The 18,370-nt window shown below is 43.0% G+C and overlaps 2 protein-coding genes across 2 annotated transcripts in view; one reads left to right on the top strand and one right to left on the bottom strand.

The window, feature by feature from the left end:
• LOC137425959 (interleukin-1 receptor accessory protein-like 1-A) overlaps nucleotides 1-18,260 on the bottom strand; it is a 132,794-nt gene extending 114,534 nt beyond the window's left edge. Inside the window, exons 1-3 of the mRNA XM_078776498.1 lie at nucleotides 18,166-18,260; nucleotides 4,125-4,229; nucleotides 3,573-3,825 (exon numbers count right to left, since the gene is read on the bottom strand). Of these exons, the coding sequence (XP_078632624.1) occupies nucleotides 3,573-3,825; nucleotides 4,125-4,224 (353 nt within the window). The 5' untranslated portion in view covers nucleotides 4,225-4,229; nucleotides 18,166-18,260. The remainder of the gene's footprint in view (nucleotides 1-3,572; nucleotides 3,826-4,124; nucleotides 4,230-18,165) is intronic.
• GNB1L (G protein subunit beta 1 like) overlaps nucleotides 1-18,370 on the top strand; it is a 567,228-nt gene that overhangs the window by 293,023 nt on the left and 255,835 nt on the right. The window lies entirely within an intron of this gene.

The following is an 18,370-nucleotide window of genomic DNA, read 5'->3' as shown; positions in this document are numbered from 1 at the left end:
CTACAGCCATGAATGTGCTTCCCACACCTCTCTACTGACAGTTTGGCCCACTCTTCTTGTGAAAACGACTCCAGTTCTCCCAGATTTGAAGGGTGCTTTCTCCTAACTGCTGTTTTAAGATATACCCACAGGTGTTCAATGGGATTTAGATCTGGACTCATTGCTGGCAACTTCAGAACAGTCCAGCGTTTTGTCTTGAAACATTCCTGGGTGCTTTTTGAAGTGTGTTTGGGGTCAATGTCTTGCTGCAAGACCCATGACCTCTGACAGACATCCAGCTTTCTGACACTGGGTTGAACATTGCACTCCAAAATTCCTTGGTAATCTCCTGATTTAATGATGCCATGTACACATTGAAAGCACCCAGTGTCAGAGGCAGCGCAGCAACCCTAAAACATCACTGAACCTTCTCAATGTTTGACTGTAGGGAAGGTGTTCTTTTCTTTGAAGGCTTCATTTTGTTTTCTGTGAACATAAAGATGATGTGCTTTACCAAAAAGCATTAATTTGGTCTCATCTGTCTACAGGACATTCTCCCAGAAGAATTTTGGCTCATTACCTCCACCACCAAAGGTGGATGGAGGTTATGTTTTCACCTGCGTTGTCTGTTTGTTTGTTTGTGAACAAAATATCTCAATATCTTGTGGACGGATTTGGACAAAATTTGGCAGAGATGTAGCGTATATCACAAGGGCGAAATGATTAGATTTTGGTGACGATCCGGATTTGGATCCGGCTACTAGAATATTTTAAGTGATTCTTCACCATTGGGAGATCGGGCCAAAAACGATACATAGCAGGATATCTCAAAACGTTATGGATGGATTTGGACAACACTTGGTGGACAGGTTGTGTGTGTGTGAAGGAAGAATCGATTCGATTTTGCTGAAGATCTGAATATGGATTCGGATATGAGAATTTTTTTTTTTTAAAGTGGTTCTTCACCATTGAGTGATATGGCCAACCAGGCAGAGATATGCTCTCTACTGAGTGCTGTTCTTCAGGTGTATTTTGGCGAACTCCAATCTGGGTTTCTCAGCAGTGGGGTCCTCCTGGGTCTCCAACCATAGAAACCCTTTTCATCAAGTTGGCGACGGATGGTGCTGGTTGAAACCGCCGTACCTTGTGTCTGAAGGTCAGCTTGAATCTGTTTGGCAGTTGATCGAGGTGCTTTCTCCACCATTCGAACAATCCTTCGCTGCAATTTTCAATCAAGTTTTCTCTTGCGGCCACGTCCAGGGAGGTCGGCTACAGTGCCATGGGCCTTAAACTTCCTGATAACATTGCGTACGGTGGACAAAGGAACATCAAGGTCTCTGCAGATGGAGTTGTAGCCTTGAGATTGTCCATGCTTGGCTACAATCTTGTGCCTGACCTCCTCAGACAATTCTCTGGTTTTCTTTCTTTTCTCCATGCTCATTGCGGTACACACAGTGATACAAAACAGCAGAATCCCTCCTTTTCATGATCCAAACTGGTTGAATGTTTTTTTGTTTTTTTTGCAGGCACCTACAACTCACCACAGGTGGGTTCAATTCCAAGGTAAAGGAGAATCACCTGCTTGAAATCTAATTATTTCTAACAACTTCTAAAAGGTGCCAATAATATTGTCCGGGCCATTTTAGGATTTCTGTGTGGAATCGGCGAAGATTTAGTAACTTTTTTTTCAGCTTTTTTTGTTTAGATCCACTGCAAACCAAAGACATACATATGTGGACACCAAAATATTTTTTAATTTAAACAATTTTTGGAAGAAATGGTTCATTATTTGAAAAAAGTGCGAGGGTGCCAATATTTTTGGCCAAGGCTGTATATACACACACACACACACACACTACCAGTCAAACGTTTAGATACACCCAACAGTTTTTTAAATATATTTTACTGTTTAATGTACAAAATGAACATAAGATGTTAACAAAACTCTTACCAAAGATATATCTGCTTATCTACTAATAACATATTGTGATTCAATGCATCTTTCTTGTGTGAAACGTAGGTTTAAAGCAATTTTTGGAAATAGCTCGAAAAGTGCAATGTTAAATCCAAACTGAAACGTGAAGTTAATGTTATTAACGTTGCATCTCAGGAGCAAAAACTGTTTACAAATACTCTGCTCTGTGTGGAATGAATGTTTGTGCTTAGTTTCTTCATCACGTGCAATGTCTATTATTGCCCGGCGTAGCAAAAAATGTTTACAGAAAGGCCAGGCATACAATCTAATGAGTGTTTTTGTGTTTCAGATTGCATGAACCTGGGTGCCAAAGCTCAGCTAATGCCAAAAAAAGACAGGCAATTGTAACTTTGAGAAAAGAAGGCAATCTTGATATTTGTCTCATTGAAGAATGAAGGCTAATGAATATTGAAGGCTAATGCCAAAAATCTTGATATGATATTTGTCTCAATATCATAAATTGAGACAAATTGCAAAAAAATTATAAGTGTCAGTAAATGCAGTTGCTTGTACCATTGAGCGACATAATGAAACTGGTAAAAATGCGGATAGAAAACGTTCTGGTCGACCAAGAATCACAACAGAATTGCAGGACAAGTAATCCGAGTCAAAGTCTGCGCAACAGACATCTTACAGCACCGGAAATTAAAGCCCAGCAAAACAGCTCCAGCATTGCAACTGTTTCAAGGCCTTCTTTTCTCAAAGTTACAATTGCCTGTCTTTTTTCATGTGTGGTGTTTGTTTCATGTGTTTTTCATACACATATACACAGTAGTATAGTTTTCCAAAATACACTGTGCAGGATATCAGGATGAGGATACATGCATTAAAGTACTGTCTAATTCAGTGCAATGCCCATCTTTAGCTGATTTAACCCTTTTTGGGCTGGGGGCGGTGGGGGAGCCAGATTGACGCCATGTATAAATTTCGCGAATTATGATTTTTTTTCCTGGAAGTCTTGTGCATCTTTTGTTGCCAAATTTATTCCACAAATTTAGTAGAACTACCTCACCATCAGTAACCCCCTATCACGTGTTAGCTTTGATGCAATAAATGAAGAGAATCAATGCTAAGAACTTCATCATGTGATCCCCTTTGTGTGTCTTTAATTTTCATGTCAATAGCGGACACCGAAGGTGGCGATAGGCCTAACATGATATATAACATGGATCTCTGGATACGAGACAACAACAAGCCGATTATATTTTGGTTATGCCATCTTTGGCTACAGATGCAGTCTATCAGTGGGATACCAAAACGTAAACTGTTCAGCCTGATGGAGGTATGTGCTCTAGCAAGTAACGTTCTAGTTCAATACTGTATTGATGGTATATCAATTCACCATTGTAGTTTAAGCTACCTGCAATTTTAGAAACTGTTTTACACTTGTGCATTGCAATGTCGAGAACTTCAATGACAGTTTGAACCTTCATCATGAACAGCAGCCTGAGGCATCTTGGTGTGGACCCCTTCGCTCATCATTGAGCATTCTAAATTCAAAATTTAGGTGAGATTGGGCAAAAACTGTTGGAGGAGCACACACACATGTATTTTATAGTGCACATTCATTTTGCATAATTCAAGGGCACACACTAACAAGCATGTTTCTACAGCATACCCTCTGGTGCAAGTGTAGTTCCCTGCATCCTCCATCGTGGTATTCTGAAGCCACAGAGCACCACGTGCAACAATGAACCTGGAGTCCCCAGGAAGCACACTCCTCGATGTCTGTTCAGCTGCAGACGACACAGACCAGGATGGCTGCTCGTCCCTTTGCCTACCTTCGACAGCAATATTGGATGGAGGTACAGGACATCGGACAACTGCAGATTCTCCCACCAGGCTTCCATGATTCATATTGTAACAAATAACTGTGGAGGTAAGAAAGACCTGTTAAAAATTGTGTGCAAAATGAACATGTTACCTGCCTTAATTTATGGCTTTACAAAGGGCTTTCTTGCTTGAGAATTCATGTGACTTATTTGGAAGATATGCTATACAGTGTAACCTGCCCTTTAAATGTAAAAGTGAAAGTCTTCTTCACTTTCAATTGGAATCACATGATGATGAGCCAAAGATGGCAAAATCGTTTGGTATTGACATTATTGTGTACAATTGTGACATTTGTTTCACGGAACTTGTGTTTGGCAGATGTAAGTCAGGTCCTTACCTTGTTGGCTTTGTTGGGTGCCCATAGTTGGTGATAGCACTGAAGCTAGTCCAAGCACCAACTGCAACAACAGCTTTGTGGTGGCCATGATGTTCCACATATACACTGAGGTAGTGAAATAAAGCACAAAACATAGGGCATCACATTAGTTTTCTGAGTGTTGTCCATCAACATTTGATATCATTGCAGATACGTTGAAGCAATTGGGGGTTTTTTGGCCAATGAAAGGTGGTTATTGGGTTTTTTTTGTTTTAAGAAACCCTCTACAACTGGGTTTCTCAACCGGGGGTCCAAGGATCCCATAGTGCCGCCAGAGGGTCCGCAAGATGACAGGGGGAAATTATTGACTCAGTCGAGTGTTTATCATAAAGTGAGTGCTTCCGTTGGTTAATCCTGAGTACTGGTACACCCGCTCACTATGGGAGAAGCAGGGGGAGTCATGTCGGGGAGGGGGGAAATATCGCAAAATGGAAATATTATGGGCTCAGTGCGGTGATGAGTTCCAGGTATGCCATGATGCAGCAATGAAGCTGTTACTACCACTCAGCAGCACCTACCTGTATGAGGCTGGCTTCTCAACAGTGACAGAACTGAAAACTATATATAGGTCAAGATTAAACATTGAAGATGACATGCATGTCTGCTTATCAAAATTCTCCCCGCACATTGGCAGTATTATTGCTAGTCACCAGCAGCAGGCCTCGCATTAAGTAGAGCTTGTGTTTGGACTACAATTAGAAAAGTCCACTGCAAGTGGTATTATGAGTAAAGGTTTTTTTATGTTTTGAAATGCCATTTGATACACCTGGAGTTTGCATGCTGGTCATTGAGCAAGTACCAACTTTTGAAATACCAACCTCTTTCCTGGAAGTGCTTGCAGTGTCCATGTGTTTTATACTTATTCCACCCCACCTCCCCCCCTTTCCACGCCACCTCCCCCTCAAGCCCTCTCCCTCTCACAGATCTCTCGATGTCCCTGCTCTCAAATGTTTTGTTTGTGTCCTTCCCCCTCTCTCCCCATCTTGTCTACCGCTCCCCTTATTTTGTGTTTTATGTGTCGTTTTTTTTTGTGATTAATGTTAGCGCTTTCACGAGCCTCGATCTTGTATACAAAAAAAAAAAAGTAAACCTTTGATTCAGGCTGTCTCACCAAACTGAGCAACCAGGCAAGAAGGACATTGGTCTGGGAGGTGACCAAGAACCCAATGACCACTCTGACAGAACTACAGAGTTCCTTGGCTGACATGGGAGAACCTGCCGGAAGGACAATAGTCTCTGCAGCACTTCACAAATCTAGACTTTATGGGAGAATGGGCAGATGGAAACCACGACTGAGAAAAATGCACATAACATCACACCTGGAGTTTGCAAAAAGGAACGTTTCCCCTCCATCCTTCCCCTCCCCTACTCTTCCCACCTCCCCATATACATACTGTACATGTGTATATGTATATATATATGAAGCTGTGTGGTGAACCTGGAATTTGGGAGTTTTCGTTTGGGTGGAGGGGTGAAAGAGAAGGAGAAGCAAGATATCAGGAGAAATTTTGGAAACCATGACATCAACCTGGATGTGATGAAAGAGTTGCAGGCTCTATGCTTCTACTTCTTTCTGGATGATGTCAACAACTTTGCTTTCCACAGCATTCAGGAAAGATAAGTATGAAGCAGAGGCTTAGTCCATTAGGCATTAGCAGAGAGCAGTACCCCCATTGAGCTACAGACAAATGCCTTTTATGGTCTGAGAAGTTCAGACTTACCAGGGACTCATTTGCCATGATGTTATGCCCAGTCTGTGGCTAGTTCTGGTGTCCAGTTTTTGGGGTGAGGATGTTTGATTTCCCTTGATTAAAGGCATGTTCCAAGTGTTGGACCAGAATCTGATCCTTTCCAAGTCAGCATGGAAGAAAAAACCACTGCCTGCCCTCAACACATGTGTGGAATGTGATATTACGAGGTCAATTGGAAGTATTCTGTGAAACGTCAGAGGGTTTTTCATAACATTTAAAATGGAGCCATCCCCAAATTGATGAGCCTCAACAGGAAAAAGAGCTTTTAGTTCCAAATAACGTTCAATATAATGGCTGCAGTAACTTTTGTTGTTTTAGGGAAAAGCAGTCCATAATATAAATAAATAAATAAAGTGCGTTTCCTTACAAGGAACCGCAACGTGGGTGGAGGCCATTCGGCCCATCAAACCTGCACAATGGTGGCCAACCTATAGGTGTGTGCCTTGTCTTCTGTAAACACTGAGAGCATCAAGGAAGAAAGCTGCATGTACAATTAAGTTATTTATTTATTTATTTTTGTATACAAGTTGAGGCTCATTAAAGAGCTAGAACATAGAACGGATCAGGACACAGCATAACAAAGGGAAGAGCAGGAGACACAGGAGATGCCAACAGCAGGGAGGAGGGAGAAGGTAGACGGAGACGGACAAACGAGGGATGCAGGTAACAATGAGGGGTTGGGGAGAACGCAAGGGTGGACAAGATGGATATGGAAGCAAAACTAGAAATAGTGGTGAACAGGTGGTGGGAAGTGGGAAAGGGGAAGTGAAGATCATAGACCCATGAAAGTTCCACAAAAACATAACTTTTATGTCAAGTAGAAAAAAGTCGATTTGGCGCTCGTTTTCTGGAAATGTATTTTTTAACAAGTGGTGCACGGTGAGTTGTTTGTGTGGTGGGGAGATGGTGAGGGGGTTTGGTGGATTAGGGTACATTGTTTGGGTCTTTCACACAATCATTTAAATGCTGCCAATTGTTGCCTCTCCAAAGGAAGAATCCAGTTGTGGCCATTTCACAAAACACACAAACATGGCAGTTTGGATGAAAACTATCCTGAGCTCACAATCTATATATTCCACAATGCAAACCCACTCAGCCCACACAATTTGGCAACCTCATGAATGAGAGGAAAATGCCATCGATGACGTCACAATCTCTTAGCAGCTTGACATCTACTGTGCGACTTAAGTAGCGATATTTATGGCCTGCACCTGCTTAATATTACAGGTATTGTCTGAAAAGGAAGCTCAGCTATTTCAGCCTTGCTAAGCTCAGCTATTGTACTATTTCTCCAATATACCTGCATTGATAGAATGATGCCCAAATGTGGGAGTGTACAGATCAAGGTGTGACACAGGTACAATGGGCCAGAGTCTTCTCCTGGGTCTTCACATTTGTAGGTTGATTTGTGTCACTGCAGAAAATTTCTTCTACATCCATCAACCAACACCGGGACGGGTACCTTCATTGGCTGGACAACACCGGGACAGGTACAACCATATGTTTGTGGCGTGGTTCTTAACACTGCTACTGTTAATTGTGCCTATTTTCCTAAATACAAAGTGCTAAGAGAAATAAAACTTGATATTTCAGACTCGGCTTGTAATTCCTGCTGCAGCTTTAATGACAACGCTTGAGTTGATAAAGACAATGTTATCTGCTTTATCCCTCAAAGGAAGATTGTGTAAAGTCTCATGTCAGAGAGGTTAAGGAACTGAAATAACTCCGAATTAGCGAACTGTCCCCAAACCTGGGCAGGGAATTTGAAATATTTCCAGGGTTCCAGTCCAAAGACCGACTGCTATGGAATTTGGGACGGGGTCTCTCACATCCACATTATAAGCAGTACAGCCAGCTTAACATCACTTGAGAATGGAAGCGTAGTCCATGACGTGGTGCCTTTCTGCTGGGAGTGTAGCAATTCCATAATATATTAACCATATTAATATTCAGAAAATTGGGCTTGTGTTTTATTAGTTTATTTTAGGTATCCGAAATAAGCTCAAAGAGTGGGTGTCATCAGTCCGTTAACGTTTGACTAAAACTTCCTCTAACTAACATCCTCTAACACTAAAACATCCTTTGACTAAAACAAAACGAAAATATCATCCCCTTCCTGTTCAGGCTGGAGTTCCCCAAGGTAGTGTTCTGGGCCCTGTGCTTTTTCTGGTCTTCATCAATGATCTCTCTGACTCTCTTGAAAATCCTCTCTATCTCTTTGCTGATGACTCCACTCTCTGCCGCTCCATTCCTCATCCCTCAGATCGGCAGTCTGCAGCCTCCTCACTCTCTGCAGACCTGGACAAAATCACAGACTGGGCAAACAAGTGGAACATGTCTTTCAATCCTGACAAATCTCACACTCTTACTATGTCTCTCCGAAAAGACCGACTGGACAACCCTCCCATCTACTTTCTGAACAATCCCCTCCAATAAGTTCTATCACTCAAGCTTTTGGGTCTCAATTGATTGAATCATAGACCTCCCAGACTCAGATCCAATGCTATATATACACAAAGAATTAAGTTAAGCACCCCCCCCGTTTTTTTACAACCTCGCACATTACAAGTTTGTTGTCGTCAAAACAGTGTAATATACCCATGATATTGCTATATTTTCTGGAGAAGTGATATTATGGTCACATAAAAACATAACAATCATGCCGTTTTCAATATTTTATTCTGAATAATTTAAGGTGAAATCTTTTGGGAATTTTAGGCATATTTTCACCTCAATTTAAGTATGGAGCTATAGGTCCATCACGGACAGTGTGGATGACGTTTATGTTTTCTAACGTACAGTCATTGTTCTGAGAAGACCTCTAGCGATCTTTGCGTCAATAACGTGTGTAGGACCCACGTGATCGGATCACTACTCAACCCAACTCAACCCTACGAGTGCACTCATCTGCATTTCATCAATGGATAATTGCTAATGTCATACCAATCATTATTTGATCTCACATACCTTAGAATATATGCCAATGTATACATATACACAAAGAATATATATTAGGGGGTGCTTACCTTAATTCGTTGTGTAGGGGTGCTTAACTTAATTCTTTGTGTATATATATATACACACACACGAGCAGAAATACCCGGCGTTGCCGGGCGGGGGAGGGGGGGGGGGGGGAGAGGGTGATATTATTTTGCACAAATTTATTTGTAGTGTTTGTGATATTACATTTTCATAAGCAATTTAGGTTGAAGATCTAGGTTAAAAAAATATATCTAATTTCAAAGAAGAACCCCTCAGCACATACATACGTAAGCGGTAGTTGCGGACTGGAAGTTTGGGACGATTACACACCACCACGTGATTTAAAACACTTCACAACCACGGAAACAAAAGTTTGAGGGAGTAGTTCAATGACAACACAGACACTGCCCAGATGTGTAGATGAATAGATCGATGACAGTACCTGAGTTGCTGTTTTGTCATGGTTTACACCAATCATAATACAAACAATTATTATGCACAAATGCATTTGTAATATACAGGATGTTACATTTTATAAAAAATTGAAGTTGAAGATTTAAGTTGAAAAAAAGAAAAATCTAATTATTTAAAATAAAAATAAAAAAGTTTCACAAAATTTCAAAACAAATACCCTAAGGACATACACACGGGAGAGACAGGTGCATATCAGAAGGTTGGTACGATTTCACAAAAGTTTGAGGGAGTAGTTCAGTGACAACACAACACAGACACTGCATATATATATATATATATATATATATATATATATATATATATATATATAAATTCAACATCAAAAGAAACATCAAATCTTTAGGACACTCATTGAAAGCCCCCACGCAAAAATGAAAAATATTTGAACACAGGTAAAGTTCAGTTATCTTTACTAAACACATGTCAATAAACAAGAGATTGCCTCAATCACAAAAAAAACAAAAAGCATGAACATCACAAGGGGTGGTGCAACAAAAGTCACAGCACTGCAACACAAAGGCATGCACCTGAATACAGTCAAAACAAAATGTCACAGGAATGGACACAACACTCCTAACAGTCAAGGACAGAATGACAGCAGTCCTCAATATCGTGTGTGTCCTCCCTGAGCTGTGATGCAGGCTGTACACCTCCGACGCATAGTCTGTACCAGGCGTCTGATGTGGTCCTGGGGAAGTCTGTCCTTCTCTTTCTGCAAGCCTTGAATGAGCATTTGCCTATTGACAGCCGTTGATCTCCTCGATGCAAGACGTCGACCAAGCTCATCACGTAAATGCTCAATGGGATTTAGGTCAGGGGAATAAGGCATTCAAGGCATCACTTCAACACCCTGTTCCTGGAGGAAGTTGGTGGTCAGGCGAACAGCATGGGGTCGAGCGTTGTCCTGCTGGAAAACTGCGATGTCAGGATTAACCTGGAGAAATGGCAGCAGATGAGGTCTCATAACTTCATTGACATAACGCTGACTAGTGAGATTGCCTTCGATGACGACCAGAGGTGTCCTGAAACGGGTGGAATTGCCGGCCAATACCATCACACTGGGTCCTCCCCAACGATTGAGCTGGTGAATACAGCATGATGCATACCTTTCCCCACCTCTGCGCCATACCCGTTGACGCCCATCAGCAGCATGGAGGCAAAATCTGGACTCATCGCTGAACAAGACTGCACTCCACTGTTGCTGTGTCCAGCGCCGATGCTGCAGACACCATCTTAGTTTGTTCCGCCGATGCACTGAATTCAACACTGGACCTCTGCAAGGACGTCTTGCCACTAGGCCCCGGCTTCTCAAGCGCCTCCGCATAGTAGAGACACTGATGCGGTTGTTGTGGTGACCTTTTTTCACTGCAGCTGTTTGCGTCGCAGAGTGGAAACGATCACGAAGATGCTGCAGCACAATCCAGCTGTCTTGGTTTGGGGTGGTTACCCGTGGTCTTCCTCTTCGTGGACAATCATTCACAGTTCCAGTTTCACCACAACGCCTGGCCAGGTTGGAAATTGCAGGCTGTGGGCAACCAAGACTTTGGGCAAATGTTTGCTGGCTTACACCAGCCTCGAGCATCCCAATTGCCCTTAAACGTTGTTCAGATGTCAGGCATGGCATCTGAATTTTCTTGTCGTTTTCCCTGTCAGAAACCTTTAGAGTGACTATAGACAGCAGTAAATGAATGTCTGACCACGAGAACTGAAGGATTTCATTATGAGGGTCATTATGTAAAGTGTTACGTCGTCCTCTACAATCTCCTGGTCTCGGTAACCTCCGAACCCCGAGAGGAACCCCGGCAGAAAAATATATTACCCTGTGTTGAAAATCAATAGTGAAACCACACCAATGATTATAAATGAACAAACGTGTATTATACGTGTACACACACGTGTACACACAGGTAATACGGTACAGCAAATGGCCATTAAGAGTGCACTCTATATATCTCTTACATACAGTCAGGTCACTCACGGCGCGGTCAGCGAGTGCAACGACACTCCTCAATGTCTCTGACTTTTCCCAAGGCGAATGGGATTCGCTCACGCGGTCAATGGAACGAAATCTGGTTGATCTCGCTCTCCAGTCGATCTCCGAAGCGTGTACAGTGGGCAAGGGTGCTCTTCCCGCCAAACTGTACAACAGCGCCCTCCAGAGGCGCACCTTCACCGCTCCCTCAGCAAACCGCAACGTAATTGGAGACGAAGCCGTCGCACACCTCCATCCCCGGCAGATGGTAGGATGTTGGGGTGAAGATGACAGGAAGCAAACCTTCACAGGTGTCCGACGCACGGGGTGCAAGATCGCCGACAGCTCTGGCTTGAGCCGATGCAACGAGATGAGGATTCGTCAGAATCTCAGCGCCCCAAATCTGTCTACGCAGATTTCTCCACTCCAGCAAATATTCTTATCGCCGGATGTCCCTTCCAGGAACTCAAAATCCCCTCGCAGATGTCGGGAAACCTTGCTCGTTCCGGAGCGCTGACGTCATGCGTCTTCTCCGACTTTGCTTGCGCCGCTTCTCCCTCTTCACCTCATTGTCTTCTCGTTCGGTTTCCTGTTTCACTTACAGTTATCCTTTTTAACTTTTGATAACCGTTCGTGAATAATAAACGTTGTGAAACTAATAATAATACATAATATCAGAAACATGTCCAGTGGGTGAAAACCACCCCAGCGGAAGTGACGAATCCATAACACTTCCCCCCCCTCAAGAAAGAAAGTTTGAACACAGCGAAAACTTTCTTTGCATGCAAACTTTTTAAAAACAAAAGTAAATTCACAATCCAAATCATCAATTCCCATGGGCAACAATTATCAACATCTCAAAAAGAAAGCAACAAAATTTCACACAACCCACAGAGATTTCCAAAGTTAATTCACTCTGGACAAAGCATCAGCAACGACATTGTCCCTGCCCTTTACGTGCTCAATTTCCAAGTTGGACTCCTGCAAAGCCAAACTCCATCTCATCACCCTCTGATTTTTACTTTCAGTTTCTTGCGAATGAAGGTTAAGGGGTGGTGATCCAAAATCCAAAGGCCAGCCAATCTATAGCACTTTTCCCGGGAGGCCGAGCTGAAGGCCAGGTTCCATGGTGGTTGGGTGGTGAGGCCTGGAAGTATTCCCTACATGGACGCCTTTAGGAATGTGGAGTTCACTGTTAGTCCGTGCCGGAACGTTTACTACATGGATGCCTTTAGGAACGTGGCGTTCACGGATAATCCGTGTAGGAATTTTTGCTTGGCTGCTCCGCAGCATTCAGTGCTTCAACTCTTTCTAACTTTCGCAATAATCCCGGTTGGACCGCTTGTCCCTGTGGTCACGGAAATAGCGGTCTCCTTCTCGGCCGCTACCCTGATAATCATTCTTTCGGGAGATGCCGTAACTCTGGGAGCCTCCATAGTAATATCGGCTGCGGCCACCACCAAAACTACCGCCAAGTTGTCCTCTTCTGTAGACCCCTCGACGCCTACGAAATGCCTTCCCTACTGTTATGGTCCGACCCTCCAACTTCTTGCTATTCAGATCCTTTTCTGCATCTCTGGCGTCCTTTGAGTTTTCAAACGTGACAAAGCCAAACCCTCTTGACTTTTGTGTCTCCCTGTCTTTTATCAGCACTACTTCCAAAAGCGATCCATATTTGCTGAAGGCAGACTCCAGAACATCTTCCTTTGTTTTGAAGTTCAGTCCACCTACAAATAACTTGTTAACTTTGTCACCATCCCTAACTGGTGTGGTGTTATTTTCCCTACTGGGCTTTTTAACAACCATCGGGTTACAATAACTTGACCACCGGCCAAATCATTCCCGATAACAACAGATACTCCCTCTACAGCAAGAGTGGCTTGTAAACCTACGGTAACTGGTACTGACACCACATCGGACTCCAAATGGATGGCATGAAGTGGAGCTCTAACACAGCCACCAATCCCCTGTAAACGAACACTATCACCAGTTGCCGTCTCCTCTGGCTATGGCAAGGTGCCTTGAAGCATTAAAAATTGATGTGCTCCGGTGTCCCTCAATACCCAAACAGGTTTTCTGGTAGTCGGGTCTCCATCCAGTGACACCAACCCCTCTGAAATAAATGTATGGTAACTCTTTTGAGGGCGATTTCTCACATTGGCCATTGCATTCGGAGTTGTACTAGTCGAACTCCGCTCCTGATTTTCCTTTCCCAGAGCATAACAGTGGGACATCAAGTGTCCAGGTTTATGGCAAAAAGCGCAAGTAGGCCCGGAGGAGAACCTCATGGTTTGTCTCGAGCGCCCCGGAGGATAAGTCTGCCTTGGACCTGTTGTCTTCTGATTTCTATAAGTCGTAGTCTCAGCGTGGTCCTCAGTCATCTCGAGGCCGCCCCCCTGAATCTTCGTTCTCCGCACCAGATGTATCACAACTCTCCGTGCGAACTCTAAGCGGGAAGTTAGGTTTATGGAACCTCATCCTGTGTGTTAAGGCATAGTCATCTGCCATGGTTGCCGCCTCATACAACTTTGGTACTTTCCTTTCCTCCAGATGTACTTTAATGTCCTCATGGACACACTGTTGGAATTCCTCCACCAGGATCAATTGTCGCAATAGTTCGAAGTCTTTCCCGACTCCTTTTGAATCACACCACTGATCAAACATGGTTTCTTTCATTCTGGCAAACTCCACATGGGTCTCATTCTCCCTCTTCCTGGCGTTCCGGAATTTTTGCAGGTAAGCTTCAGGGACCAATTCATAGGCCTTGAGAATGGTTTTCTTCACTATCTCATAATCTGCACATTGCTCAATCAGTAAAGCCGAATAAATATATTGAGCTTTACCCACCAGAACACTTTGCACTAATATGGTCCAGGACTCCTCCGGCCATTTTAGCATTTGAGCCACTTTCTCAAAGTGTAAAAAAAACTTGGCTACCTCCTTTTCATTGAAGGGTGGAACCAGCCTCACATGTCTGCCAACATCCCAGGTGTTTTGACTAGTTGTCGAACCAGTCGGAATGGGTGGTACCTCTCCCCATTCTCTCATTAACTCCAGCTCCTTGACTTTAATTTCCTGCTGACGCGCCAATTCACGGTCCTTTAACTCCCTTTCAGCTCTTCTCTCCTCTGCTTCGAGTTCTCTTGCAGCTCTCCTTTCCTCTGCTTTTTTGTCTTCTAACCTTTCCTGGAGTTCTCTTTCCACTCTCCTTTCCTCTGCTTTTTTCTCTTCTAACCTTTCCTGGAGTTCTCTTTCCTGTACTTTTAACCTTTCCTGGAGTTCTCTTTCCTGTACTTTTAACCTTTCCTGGAGTTCTCTTTCCACTCTCCTTTCCTCTGTTTTTTTTCTCTTCTAACCTTTCCTGGCTCTTCAATTGCATCTCCGTTTTTTGGAGCTCCACACTTTCTTGTTCTTCTGGTAACCAATCCAAGGCTCCCTCTCTCCATGTTCCTTGTTCCACCATAGATTCTATCACCACTGTCTGCATCTGTTTTCTTCATTTTAGCTCGGACCTCCAAGCTAAAATGTTTGCCCAATATCAAGAGTTCCGATTTTAGTAACGCTCGTAACTGTGCCTCACTAGGGGTCGCTGTAAATTTATCTGCGTCAAACTCCATGGTGACTATCAGTTAACACCTGTTAACCTTCACACAAGAAATTTCCCCAAAAAAAAAAATATTTTTTTTTGGTTTTTTGAAAAATATGGGAATGTTGAACAAATTCCAAAATTGGAAAATTTGGGAATGCTAGGGAATTCTATCCCAGACGATATTTAGGGAATTTTAGATCCCGGACGAAGACCCAATTGTCAATTGGAGTAAATTGGACGAGCCCCCAATTTCTGTTACGGAGTCCTCTACAATCTCCTGGTCTCGGTAACCTCCGAACCCCCAGAGGAACCCCGGCAGAAAAATATATTACCCTGTGTTGAAAATCAATAGTGAAACCACACCAATGATTATAAATGAACAAACGTGTATTATACGTGTACACACACGTGTACACACAGGTAATACGGTACAGCAAATGGCCATTAAGAGTGCACTCTATATATCTCTTATATACAGTCAGGTCACTCACGGTGCGGTCAGCAAGTGCAACGACACTCCTCAATGTCTCTATGACTTTTCCCAAGGCGAATGGGATTCGCTCCGGCAGTCGATGGAACGAAATCCGGTCGAAGCCCGAATCTCGCTCTCCAGGCGATCTCCGAAGCGTGTACAGTGGGCAAGGGTGCTCTTCCCGCCAAACTGTACAATGGCGCCCTCCAGAGGCGCACCTTCACCGCTCCCTCAGCAAACCGCAACGTAATTGGAGACGAAGCGGTCGCACACCCCCATCCCCGGCAGATGGTAGGATGTTGGGGTGAAGATGACACGAAGCAAACCTTCATAGGTGTCCGACGCACGGGGTGCAAGATGGCCGACGGCTCTGGCTTGAGCCGACGCAACGAGACGAGGATTCGTCGGAATCTCAGCGCCCCAAATCTGTCTACGCAGATTTCTCCACTCCAGCGAATATTCTTATCGCCAGATGTCCCTTCCAGGAACTCAAAATCCCCTCGCGGCTGTCGGGAAACCTTGCTCGTTCCGGAGCGCTGACGTCATGCGTCTTCTCTGACTTTGCTCGCGCCGCTTCTCCCTCTTCACCTCATTGTCTTCTCGTTCAGTTTCCTGTTTCACTTACAGTTATCCTTTTTAACTTTTGATAACCGTTCGTGAATAATAAACCTTGTGAAACTAATAATAATACATAATATCAGAAACATGTCCAGTGGGTGAAAACCACCCCAGCGGAAGTGACGAATCCGTAACAAAAGGGAAAGATCCCTATACAGAACCACTCAAGCATACCATTGTTGATCAACCAGGTGATTGAAGTGAAGTTCCCGTTACATAATCAGCCATTACAATTGAAGAAACGTGTTTGTAAAGCTGTACATTTCAAAAAATGAAAGTGACAAGTTTATTTTGATGTTCAGTTTATTTTTATATATATATATATATATATATGTATATATATATATATATATATATATATATATATATACACAAAGAATTAAGTTAAGCACCCCCCCGTTTTTTTACAACCTCGCACATTACAAGTTTGTTGTCGTCAAAACAGTGTAATATACCCATGATATTGCTATATTTTCTGGAGAAGTGATATTATGGTCACATAAAAACATAACAATCATGCCGTTTTCAATATTTTATTCTGAATAATTTAAGGTGAAAATTTTTGGGAATTTTAGGCATATTTTCACCTCAATTTAAGTATGGAGCTATAGGTCCATCACGGACAGTGTGGATGACGTTTATGTTTTCTAACGTACAGTCATTGTTCTGAGAAGACCTCTAGCGATCTTTGCGTCAATAACGTGTGTAGGACCCACGTGATCGGATCACTGACTCAACCAATCACTTTTTTTCACTTTGATCACTCAATTTCATCAATGGATAATTGCTAATGTCATACCAATCATTATTTGATCTCACATACCTTGGAATATATGCCAATGTATACATATACACAAAGAATATATATTAGGGGGTGCTTACCTTAATTCGTTGTGTAGGGGTGCTTAACTTAATTCTTTGTGTGTGTATATATATATATATATATATATATATATATATATATATATATATATATATATATATATATATATATATATATGTGTGTGTGTGTGTGTATATATACAGTCGGACGCCACTAAACACGATGGATACGTTCCTGGAGAATCCACGAATAGCAAAACCCGTGAATAGTGGGGCATTATTTCATTGGAGGGGGGGGGGGGGGTGGGTTGATAGGTTCCCAAGTCATGAAAATCCGCGAATAGAGGATGAAACCACGAATGGCGAGGTAAAATCTGCGAATGATGACGCAAATCCCGAGAATGTCGACGATAAATCTGCGAAGGTCGATGAACGGCCTGGGAATGGCGAGCCTTGCTTTTCAAAAACCCGCGAATGTCGGCAATAATCCACGAATGTTGATGAAAATCCACTGATGAATGCCGTGCCATTGTTTCAATGGGGAAAAGGGAGACAGCTAATTGCACTAATAGATACCGTCGAGTGTTTTCATTCTGTACAGAAACTCGCAGGGATGACGTGCTATGCAGCTGGTGGGATATCCCACGAAACAGTTTACCTGTGAACAGTGGAATATCACGTGAATCCATTGACAGTGTGAATGACGGGATATCCCGTGAAAACGCGAAACACAAACACAGACCTCAGAAATAGTTGGTGGTTGAGTTCAGTGACCAGGTATGCAAATCCTCTTCAAATTTAGGATTTTAGATATTTCACAAAGTTAGTGACCGTTGGCCTATGTTGACCTATTGACCTTTTGACCCCAAAACAAGAGGCTTCTTGCTTATAACCAACTCAACCATTTGGTGAAGTTTCGTGAAGATCGGTTGAAAATTGTGACCTGTAGGCGACTGACAGACAGACAAACTGACAGACAGAATAACGCACAAGACCAACCAATATACTTGAAAAATCTTCGATTTTACAAGTAACAAGTAAACAGACAGGACCGAAAACATAACCTCCATCCACTTTCGGTGGCGCAGGTAACAAAACATCGTACACAAGTAGCATTTTACTGTTCGTACTTGCAAGTTGAACCGAAAGCATAAAGTATATACTTGCACCACAGGTGGACCACAGGTGGACGTGTGATGCACGACAGACAGGCAGACTATCCCCTCACTGACCGTCCTTCATGAGCCAGCTGGGTTTTCAAAGCCAACAAAGTCATTGATGTCATGAGCCTCGCTACATTTGAAAAATCTTACAACTCTTACCTTTCAAATTGTCGTTTCTATGTCGATTCTATGTCGATCCAAGAACCTCTCGAATGCTCTTGCAGCGTCCACACTGATGAAGCATCACCCAACCCACTCTTTTGAAATGTTAAGCAAGGAAATATTGGTTTGCATTTGGTGGGGTTGTGGTTTTTCCCGGGGAAATATTGGTTTGCATTTGGTGGGGTTGTGGTTTTTCCCGGGG

This window comes from Myxine glutinosa, chromosome 4 (genome assembly GCF_964187855.1).
Source record: "Myxine glutinosa chromosome 4, kmMyxGlut1.1, whole genome shotgun sequence".
NCBI classification, from domain to species: Eukaryota; Metazoa; Chordata; class Myxini; order Myxiniformes; family Myxinidae; genus Myxine; species Myxine glutinosa.
Note: the sequence above shows the minus strand (reverse complement) of the source record. Positions and strands in the feature narration are given on the sequence as shown.